The sequence below is a fragment of the Gymnoscopelus braueri genome, assembly GCF_963280865.1.
Source record: "Gymnoscopelus braueri genome assembly, chromosome: 4".
Taxonomy (NCBI): domain Eukaryota; kingdom Metazoa; phylum Chordata; class Actinopteri; order Myctophiformes; family Myctophidae; genus Gymnoscopelus; species Gymnoscopelus braueri.
The window spans coordinates 2,302,925-2,314,847 of NC_137605.1; the positions used below are offsets into that span (position 1 = coordinate 2,302,925).

The window sequence follows — 11,923 nt, forward strand, 5'->3', positions numbered from 1 at the left end:
TTTATTTGTATAGCACCTTTCATGACATGAAATGCAGCTCAAAGTGCTTTACAGAGCAAGGATACAATTACAGTTAGAACCAATTTAACAATAAAGCAAACAAAAATAAAATAAAATAAAATAAAAGCAGTAAAATGCAGTAAAATGCATGGGTGAAACATGTCAGGTTGACAGTGAGACGACAAATATAGTTAGGATAAAATATGACATTAAAATATGAATTTGATCTACAGTTAGATCTGCATATCAATATTGTCCACAAAATACATAGTTTTCCACACCTATCAGCCCACTTTGTGATCTTTTTTTTAATTGTTCAGTTTTCTCATTAAATATGTCGTTGTCATTCATTATTATGCTAATAAAGGCATGATGATGAGGCTAGACATGTTTATTTTTTGTATATGCACTATGCAGGTAACATTAAAATAAGCTTAATCTAGGAAGTCTGTGATTATTTAGACTCTTTTATTTTACCTATAATGTATATATAATATGCTAATTATGCTAATTGCTCCCAATGTGCAATTTTTTGCAACCAAGCTGATTTGCATTCACGAGTCCTGAGATAACATTTCTATCATAAAAGTTAACAATAATCACCATTTCTGGGTTCATGAAATTTCCAGTAGACTATGAATTACATTTGATATGGTACATTCATATGAATAATACAATATAACTAGAAAAGGCAGTTCCTGTAGAAACAGCGTGTTACAGCTTGTCCCTATTGGCTTTCTCATTAATGGCCCAGCAGGTGTCGGCCCAGCAGGTGTCGCTATTTCCACTCCTGCTGGCTGCAGAAGTATTTACACTCCATTCAAGTGAATGAGGTTTTGGCCGGACTTTATACTATTTTATTACCTTAGTAAACATTTTCATGAATCCTTTTGCTTTCAATCAGTAGGTTACATTTTTTTCAATTATCATGATAAGTTTAGTAAATTATGGTCCCAAAAATGTTTTAATTAATGATAAAGTAGTGTATGCTTCTAGGGATTCTACTGGTTCTACCGACAGAAGACCCTCACTCTCTGCCCTTCCAGCCAATTTAGACCAGTAACATTTAGACCAGTAACACACTCAGAGGTTTTAACCGCACTTTCACAAATATGCACTAAGAAGTCTAAGGGTGCAGATGACCTTAACCCGTATCTACTGCATCTTAGTGCATATATAATTGCTGCACCACTTGTCCATATTTTTAATTCATCACTTACCTCAGGCTCACTTCCTGCAGTATGGAAAGATGCACAAGTTATTCCACTTCATAAAGGTGGTGATCAGTCGGATTTAAATAATTATAGGCCAATATCAAAATTGTGCTGTTTAGCCAAGATCCTTGAATCCCTAGTCAGTTCATAGACTCCCAGTTCCCTAGTTACGTACATTCCTGAGCATGCACAACATACTCCAACCTCAACAGTCAGGGTTCAGACCAGGACATGACTTGATAATCACCATCACTGTGCTGCTATTTTTATTGATCTTTCTAAAGCGTTTGATACTGTGGACCATTATATTTTATTACAAAAGCTAGCCTCCATTGGCTTGGATGATCTATCGGTCAGATGGTTTTCCAACTATCTGACGGGTAGAACTCAACCTGTTGTTGCTGATGGTTTTAAATCCAGTTCTTTGTCAATTGGTAAAGGTGTCCCTCAGGGTTCAATTTTGGGCCCCCTTTTATTCACTCTTTATGTTAATAATATTGCACTCCCCTCTCCGCACTGGGATGTCCATTATTATGCAGACGACACAATTTTATACAGTATTGCCCCAACGCTGGAAGTGGCCACTGCAAATCTGCAGACTGCCTTCAATAGGTTTCAATGGGCTCTAATTAACCTTAAGCTTGTTTTAAACTCCAACAAAACAAAATGCATGGTATTTACTAGGTCTCCAAATATAAATCCCTTTACTGGTATGTACACTCTTAAAGGCGAACAAATTGAGCTGGTCACATCTTATAAATACCTAGGCATTTGGCTAGATGCCAAACTCTCATTTAAGGTTCATGTGGAGAACCTATAATCAAAAAATTAAGAGGTCAAATTGGCTTCCTTTACAGAAACAGGTCCTGTTTTTCTTTTACCAGCAGAAAGACTATTGTTCAATCTGTAATAATGTCTGTATTTGATTATGGGGATACACTGTATATGCATGCTTCACTCTCCACACTGAAGCCACTGGATGCAGTCTACCACAGTGCTTTGCATTTTATTACTGGTGATGAATATCTCACCCATCACTGTATTTTATATGATAAAGTGGGTTGGCCATCTCTCGCAGTTCGTAGAGAGCAACATTGTATTGTATTTATTTATAAGGCCTTGTGTGGTAAACTTCCTTTATACCATAACCTCGCTCTTGGAACCAAAGGTTACTGGTCATTCAACACGTTCACAAACACACATTAGATATACCAGTCCACGTAAGAGCAGTGAACATGGAAAAACTGCATTCATGTATTATACTCCGCACAAATGGAACAAACTTCAGGACTCTCTGAAACTGGTGTGATTGGTCTCAATAGAGACATTCAGGGTGCTTCTTGAGGACACACTACATAGTGCCTGTACCTGTTTCATGTAACACTGTTTATTTGCATCTGATTTTAAATCTCTGTGTTGTTATCCATGTCCTCACTGTATTGTCTGATTCACCGCCTTTTGCGATTATTTTAATGTTGTTTTATGCTTCTGCTTTTCTTTTTTGCTTTATTGTCAAAGTTGTGACATTGTAATGTGATTCAAATGTTTGTTATGAGGGCGTCCTTGAAAAAGAGAGCTTGCTCTCAATGGGTTTCCTTGAATAAATAAAGGAAATAGAAAGAAAGAAAGAAAGAATAGCCGTTTCCAGTTTGCTTTTCGGGACCGGAACTTCCAAGATGGTGGATTTGAATTGGCTGAAAAAGTGTCTTTAGAACGGTTCTGTATGTACGGTGACATATTCTCTTACAGCCACGCTCATGACTCAGTGCTAATTCAGTATCCGCTTATGTCACTCTGTTGCGCAACATCTCATCACTATTGTGCTATAATATTGTTCAATTCTCTAACTCTGTGCTTCTGTTTCAGGCTGTGTAATCACACTGCTGTTACCCTCCGTCACGCAACTGAAGGTGTTCTTGGTTCAGTTGGTTTAGGGGTAAGGGTCTGTTGCTGAGAATTGCCACCACTAGCCACCACTTATCAACATGTACTCACTTTTTGAAGTCTGGTCTGTCTGTCTGCTCTGAGGCTGTAGTGGATCTGACATTACAAACTGAAACACTGGAGAAGCTGGAGAACCTGGAGCACATGGAGACACTTGAAATAAGTAACATCATTACAACATACTGAGGAATAAACTGTGATTCCATTTTAATCTACAATCTAGATTCATCTGTAAAAGTTCAATAAATCTAATTCAAGTTCAGTACATCAATGTAACTGATGAGAGGGCCGGGTGGCACAAGCTAAACCAAAAAGCTGACTGGAATCCCCCTAACTATCATTAACACAAAAAAAGGAGATTGTTTTTGGTGCTCCACTAGAGATACACAGATCCCCCATTACTATTCATAGTGAACAGATCAACCAGGATATGTTCGTATACATACCTAGGAGTAGTAATTGACCCTTTTGTCATGGAAAGACCAGATTGAATCAGTGGGTAAGAAGACAAAGCAAAGAGTCTATTTCCTTCGCCGTCTGAGATCTTTTGGTGCTAGTAGACAGATTCTTCTTTTGTTTTTCACTTCTGTTATTATGAGTGTTCTTCAGTACTGTAGTACCACCTGGTATGGATGTCTGTCTGTAGCCTTAAAGTCACAACTGCTGCAGCAACTGAACATTTGTTCAAAGATTGTTGGACAACCACTTCAGAGGCTCTATATCTACGTATAATGACAGTATGATAAGGTTGGCAAGGACTATCACTTCAAACACTAGCCATGCTTTGTATGGAGAATATCATTTGCTGCCTTCAGGAAGGAGATACAGTGTTCCTACATACAATAAGGTCAAACTAAAGAAGTCCTTTGTCCAGCAGACGACATTGAGGCTTAATCAGGAGTTTAGGCCAGGGGTAGGCTGAGAGGTGGACATTGCTCTTGTCTTTGTATGTATTTATGTATGTATTTTGTTTTGTTTTCTTGTGTCATGTCAAATGTGTGTACTGTTTATTTTTGCATACATAGCTGCTGGGTCGCAAGACAAATTTCAGTGTGAACTGACAATAAAGTATTATCGTATCGTAACTCAAGAAGGATGCAGGAGCGCAAAGTACCAACGAACTGACCTGATGTATGGAGAACCGGGTGGACTGGAAGCGACAATGGAGGGCTTGTCTGAGGACCACCTAGAGAAAGTAACATATGATGGTGGTTAAGTGCCATGTTCCATAGCCCCTCCTACTGTTAAAGAGATAAATTATTACTACAAAGTTATCCCAGTGAATTGACTATCCTATGTAAATAAATAAGTGATTACCATCCAATAGTCTGGAAGTCTCTGGAGCATCGCCGACATCTGCAAAGACATGCAAAGTTTAAAAAAAGGGAGAAAGAAAGTCAGCAGAAAACCAAGACTGATTGTAGGTTTTTAGCATCAATGTTTCTACCAACAGCTATCTTTTAGCCTTACCTACGTACTTACACCTAGAAACCCCATTCAAACTTTAACATGTTCAGCTTACTGTGGGAAACGTGTGCTTGTGCATGAATCTTTGAAATGTTTTGTAGTTTAAGAAATATTTCACTTTAAAAGTTTAAAAAATTATAATTGAAGTCAGTGGAAGATGTTGGTACATCACAACTCCTTCATACTTTCACCAAGAAACAACTCCATTCACAATTAAAAAAATGTGGACACACATGCCTGAACTTTTTACTTTTAAATGTTTTGTAGTTTTTTTAATATTTAACTTTTAAAACTTGTGATAAAGTGATAAAACTTTGGACCCTCCCTATTCCTTCATACTTTCACCTAGAAACTTGATTCACAATTAAAAAATTCCACCTTACTGTGGACATGCACGCTTGAGATTTTGACTTTGAAATAATTTGCAGTTTTTTAAATATTTAAAGACGGGGTGCCGTGATTTTCAGTGATCCCCCCCCCCCCCTAAAACATAATCATCAAGTATTATGGTTATACTAGGAGGAAGATTATTTTCAAAAAAGTGTACAGAAAGTGTTAAAATTATGTTTTTATGTGGGCACGCCTCCAGTTCATTAAGTATACCTGGTTCTCACCTTAGCACCTCCCCCACCACCTTAGCACCACCCACCTGTCCTAGTCCCTCCTCCTCCTCATGCCCACACCTGTTGTGTTATGATAATGAGGGGGAGGGTATATTTCTACTTTGTCATTAAATGGCTATTTTTCTATTGGCACGTTTGTCAAGGTTTCAGCCTCCAGGAAGAAACTCAAAATAGTCAGAGAAGACATAAAACACCATAAAAACATCACCAGGGGGCTTAATGAAGTTCTATCAACCTCATAGACACATGAAAAACAGAAAAAAGTGCAAAACCATGGCACCACCTCTTTAACTTTAAGCGCTCAATGCATTGTCAATGGCCATGGCCATTTAAAGGGTAGCAACAGCAAAGAACACATGAGTCTATACCTGTTACCATGCTCTATACCTCAGGGAGCCAGATTGCTCATATGCTGAGTTGCTAGTGCCAGGATTCGATCCCATGACCTTGTGGTTCAGAAAGAGCTCTTTCGACTGAGCCACCCAGACACAAGAAACAATCTATATTGACTGTCCCTTCGGGCTATAGGATCTATCCTCCTGGAGATAGGATCCTCAAACTCACTGACTGACGATCTTGTCAGCGTCTGATAACCAGTGGTGTAAAGTAACTAAGTACATTTACTCAAGTACTGTACTTAAGTAAAATGTTGGGGTATTTTTGGGCGGTGTAGCCGCCCCTATAAGTGGGGTTGGGACACCTCATTAGTATTAGTTTCCTGCACTGTGATTGGCCCACTTGGCCCACTTTCCAGTACTGTGATTGGCTGACTCTATTGGCTGACTCTATTCAGCACTGTGATTGGCTAGCGAGACACATGATGACATTAATAACCTATAAATAGGATTATGCACTTCCAAACATTTTTTTAACCCACTTCACACTGGGTGTGATTTTTTTTTACTTTACAGGAGTATTTCCAATTTGATGTACTTTTACTTCTACTCCACTACATCTCAGACTCTTTACTCTAATTATTTGAAAACTTTAGTTACTAATTACTTTGTAGATTTAGATTATTATTACAAAACTTACATTAACCACTTCACCCCTATATAAATTTATATTTTCAAATAACTGATGTAGGCTATATAGGGTTAAAGTGGTTAAACTGCTTGGCACCCCTGGAACAAGGACCCCTGACAGTGATGCACGGGACGGACGCACGAATGTCCCTTACGTTGTAGTAGTAGGAGGTCACTCACTGTATGAATATGAATTGTCTATAGTAGCTAAACCGATTGGTGCGGATTCTGCTGAATATATGGTTCTCTCTCTCTCTCTCTCTTATCCGCAAAATTCGACTGTGGTCCGAAAAATAAGAGCCGCATTTTCACTCCACAAAACTTTGTTGTTGATGAAAAAAAAAAGTAGTTTATTTGCATAAACGATCAAATCTTGAGTAATGCTGGTGATTGTAGAGTTGTAAATTAGACTGGAGCAAGTGTCAGATACATTATATGAGTTGTAGTTGTAACTACTAGAAACTATTCACATCCAACACAAAGGTTTTTGCTAGGAAAAAATACACCCTTTGCCATGCACTTATTGCCATGGATATAGGCTCATATGTACACTTTTTGTCATCCACATTTATTGATGTTATTCCCATTTGTAATGCTATTCATAACATATGCAATGTAATATTTACATATTGGTCAAGGTGCGCTGTCACAATGTTTCCGCATTACATCTGCATGTGTCCGCGCGTGTTAAGCATGTGCGAGCATGTGCAAGCATGTGCGCTCCCCCACTTCTAAAAGTAGCACTACAACACTGCACACACACACTCACATTGGATATGTTATCCAATTAATTCTTGTTTTTACATCACCAAGTTCGTACGGGTCTGCTCTCCGATTTAATGCAAAGATCTAAGCTGTGTGATGTACACATTTTGAGTTAAGACCATTAATATCAACCCCTTAGTTACTTGTTTACTTTTCAGAGTTTATTATTAATACAAAAAATCACACCCAGTGTGAATAAGCGGTGCCTACTCTGTGTGCTGTCCCGCTTACAGTATGTGTGCAATTTAGGTTTATTTAGATACTTTGAAATATTTTTTATTATTTTATGAACTTTGTTAAGTAGTTATACTTACATTTGTTTGTAGTTATACTTACATTTTACTTAGTTTAATTACTTTTCAATATTTGTACTCCATATAGTTAATTAAATATATAAAAATTATGCTCAGTTTAGTGACTTTTAAGTACTGTTACTTAAGATATTTTGACTAATTGTAATTACCTTTCAGTATTTTTTTACTCAATTTATTTACTTTTAAGTACTTTTACTAATTTTAACAACTTATTCTCATTTTACGTTGAAGTATTTTTACTCACTTTATTTATCGTATTTTTTTTATTTATCGTCATTTATCGTCATTTTAACAACTTTTAAGTATTCTTACTCATTGTATCAACTTTTAACACACACACACACACACACACACACACACACACAGACAGACAGACAGACAGACAGACAGACAGACAGACAGACAGACAGACAGACAGACAGACAGACAGACAGACAGACACACATGATGTGATGTTAGCGGGGGTTTCCCCAACGACGCGATGGACACAGCTGCGGAGGAACGTGACGTCACCAATCTCTAATTTTAAAGACAGCCCCCTCTGGTCCAAACTCTCCATTTATAAGGGAGGATGCAAGGACAGGTCCCCAGAGATTGTATGATTCTTGGTGACTCTATTATTATAGCAGTTGTGATCCCTGGTGCCATCACCTATTGTCTCCCTGGTGGAAAAGTCAACAATCTTGTTGAATTGGTCCCTGTTATCCTTGAGTCTGACCTTCATCCCACTGCACATACACTGTTTTTACATGTTGGCTCAAATGATGTTCTGAACAGACTTTCTGTCAAACTCAGGGAAGATCTTGAATCACTTGCCACCACTGTACAGAGCCTGGGCAAAACATGTGTGTTTTCTGGCCCCATCCCAGCCCCCTCAAAGAGTCCTGAACATTTTAGTAGACTTTGGAGCCTGCATGAATGGCAAAAAGCCTTCTGCCAGGCCACAGGAGCAGGCTTCATCAGCAGTTTTGACAGTTTTTGGACCAATAATCACTTATATAAACGAGATGGCCTGCACCTCAATCCAAAAGGCACCAATCTACTAATCACCCATTACATTCAGCACATTGCCTGTAGCTCTAAGTGACATGCACCTCAGCATGATCCCACCATAGTAGTTTCACCTTGCAATAATCATGAGCATCTCCATTTGGGCAGTGGTGGAAATGGCCTGGATTCGCTTTGGGAACCCTACTAGTCACACATGCACGCGCGCGCAGCGCGCGTGCATGTGTCGCGCGCGCGCACGCGCGCGATTTTTTTTGCGGTTCTGGGCGGATTGGGTTCGTTTTTTTCGCGGTTCTGGGCGGATTGGGTCAGTTTTTTTTTCCAGTTTTTGGTTTCTTTATTTTGGTTTTAGGGTTAGGATTAGGAGTTAGGTTAGGGTTATGTTATTTAATTCATATTTTTGCATGATTTTACCAATTTATTATCACAAAAAACAATTTCTGCCTAATAAAATATTCAAACAAAATGGGTTTATACTAATGTATTTTGTGGATTATATTAGACAACAACTAGACCGTTTCTCAGCATAGGCATATTAGCCATATAAAGTGTATATTAGCCTATAAAAATTACTAGTTACTTGCAAATAGTAAATGAGCATTCATTTTAATGTTGTCAAAATATTCCACGATCAGTGTTGCCAGATTCTGTGAGAGAAACAAGCGACGAGGTCTATGAAAACAAGCCCAAAAGAAGCGACCAGTTTCACCACTTGAGCCCTATTAAATCAGCTATTTTCAAAAATAATCTTGAAAGCAAGCCCAAATAAGCAACTACAATTCAGAAACAAGACAAAAGAAAAGCAACCAGCAACTGAATATTTACAAGCGACTTTACAGGAAAACAAGCCCAAAGTCGCTTATAGTAATCAGACATGGCAACACTGAGCAGGCTCAGCGCACCACAGGACTTACTTGATAACTTTTCATTGCAGAGCAAACATTCAGGAAATCCATCTGAAGTGGCAATGAAAGCAAATGCCTCTGTCCAGGAACTGTTAAATCCTGTTTTCCTCAGCTATCTTTCCTTTTGCCTTTAGAATCCATAGCGTAGCAGTGAACCACACATCCACCGGTTTGTTTACATGGCTGGCTGGCGCCGTGCCGAAACGTGTGTCGCAGGCTATGGGTACAGCAGCCACACATGTCCGTAAAGCGTCCGTCAAGTTGCCGTACGGACGCCGGAAGTCCCATCCACTCCCATGTTAAGTTTAAAACCGGAAGTACCGTTCCGTTTTTTTTTTTACATGGGAGTGGACGGGGCTACCGTCCGTCACGTAGCGTACCGTTGCACGCCGTTGTACGGACATGTGTGGCTATGATGTAATTCTTAGTTGACAGAATTGTTGAAACTTAATATTTATTCTACACATTTTTACAACATTGCAAAACGTAAGAATGTTTGTGTCACGTTTGGCCTCATACAGCAACCATAAATTAAAAATGTTATGTCAAAAAAAAAAAAAGATATATAAAAAAAACAAAAAAAAAAACGTTGGACGCTCTGAAGAGCGTTCCCACACGTGTTCACAGCGTTCCCCCGCAACGGTTGCTATGGGAACGCCGTTCCCAAGCGTGCAACGCCATTTCCACCACTGCATTTGGGTCATGCTGTTTCCATATCCCTCGTCCGCCCTCTGTCCATCCCTGTTCTTATCAGGTCCAGACACCCTTCACCCAACAACATCATCCCTCGCACAGTCACTCCATCAAACCTCACTCAGGGCGGTTTCAGACTGGATCCGTTTGAATCGAAGCGTTCCCGAGTACGCTTGGCTTCTCCCAGCTGGTCAGCATTCACACTGGCCAAAATCCTTTCGTGTTTGTGTTTTTTGTTTATTATTTTTCACGGCTCGCGCTACTCAAACACTAGCGGGATTATTATTTCTTGTCAACATTCAAGTAGAACAATGAGAAGGTATAACCCAGCTAAAATAATGCGTCATTATAACAAATATATAAATGATATATGATTAGCAGTCCAGTCTGTCCACTTCCTTCTCTTGGTACGGATGGATTCACACTGCCGCGTTCCGTTCCCGACTCCGCAGCAATCGGACCCGAGACTACCTCCCCAGGTGGTTTCGAGTACGGTACGGTGATGCGTTACGGGGAACGGTTCGAGTGTGAAACGGCTATCACATTCTCTGCTTACCTATAGCTCCTCCCACTAAGTCTGTTCCATTCAAAATGGCCTTAATTAATGCCAGGTCAACCTGTAACAACAAGCCCTTCATTTTAAGAGACTTTTTAAACTCGCAACACCTTGATTTTTTGTTTTTAACAGAGACTTGGCTGAAAGACAAAGACAATGTAACCGTGAATAAGCTCTGTCCTGCTGCCTGCAGTGTTATCAATGCTCCTAGGTTGTCTGGCCGTGCAGGTGGTTTAGCGGCTGTATTTTCTAAACAGTTTGCGTGCCGCGCTGTGGGCACTGATAATTGTAATACTTTTGAAGCACTGCTGCTTAGGATTGGATCCGTTAATCCTCTCTTTATCTTATTGTGCTATCGCCCACCAGGCTCTAAAAGCGAGTTTTTAACATTATTCTCTGAATTTTTATCCTCTCTTGTTATGAAACTTGATAACTTGGTACTGACAGGTGACTTTAACTTTCATATTGATAATCCCTCCGACAACTCAGCCAATGAGTTTATTAGTATCACCCAATCACTAAATCTGACTCAGCATGTATCTGGGCCGACGCATGAGCATGGTCATACATTGGACCTGGTCTTTACGCTGGGTCTGAACCTCAGTACTCGAGGTGTGTGGGTGAGTTCTTCCTCTCGGACCACAAATATATTCTTTTTAATATACATTTCATTGCTGAGACCCAACCCACCAAACGTCCAATCCGCTGTTGTACTCTCAACAGCTGTTCTGCTGAAAAATTCTCCTCTATTTTCGCAGAACTTAGCAAGGATGTGACAGTTCCAACTGATACCAACGACCTCGTCTGCCACTTTAATAACCTATGTTTGTCTGCCCTAGATTTAGTTGCCCCCCTCAAAACAATCGGTGCAATCAACTCATCCTCATGGATGAACGATGACATCCGCAGCCTAAAAAGGGAATGCAGAAAGGTAGCGCGTCGCTGGAAAAAGTCCAAGGAGACAATTCACTTTATCCACATGAAGGACCTTCTGTCTGCCCTTAATCAGAAAATTGATAATGCAAGATCTGCTTATTTTTCCAACTTGTTAACCCAGCTCCTCCCCCACTTCCTGTCTTCTCGGATGATGATTGTGAACAATTTTTATAATTTTTTATAGACAAAATTAACAATATAAGGTCTAAGATAACTCAGCCTAGTGCAAACACAGCTGACCATCCTCCTCCAGTTTCCTCACTGTGCCAGTTAAACACAATCTACTTAGATGATCTTACACCAATTGTCTCCCATATGAATCCCTCCTCTAGTCCTGTTGACACTATTCCAACCTCCCTCTTAAAATCTGTCTTTAATAGCCTAAGCCCTTACATCTTGTCTATCATAAACAGTTCTATATCCTCTGGTTGTGTGCCCGAACATTTCAAACATGCAATCATCCAACCGCTCCT

The 11,923-nt window shown here is 39.6% G+C and overlaps 1 protein-coding gene across 3 annotated transcripts in view; it reads right to left on the reverse strand.

Moving 5' to 3' along the window:
• The window catches only part of LOC308083888 (uncharacterized protein), an 85,684-nt gene that overhangs the window by 52,586 nt on the left and 21,175 nt on the right, over positions 1-11,923 (reverse strand). For all 3 annotated transcript variants that reach the window (XM_080426303.1, XM_080426304.1, XM_080426302.1), the window contains exons 4-6: positions 4,476-4,514; positions 4,285-4,344; positions 3,210-3,293 (exon numbers count right to left, since the gene is read on the reverse strand). In XM_080426303.1, coding sequence (XP_080282429.1) covers positions 3,210-3,293; positions 4,285-4,344; positions 4,476-4,514 — 183 coding nt within the window. The remainder of the gene's footprint in view (positions 1-3,209; positions 3,294-4,284; positions 4,345-4,475; positions 4,515-11,923) is intronic.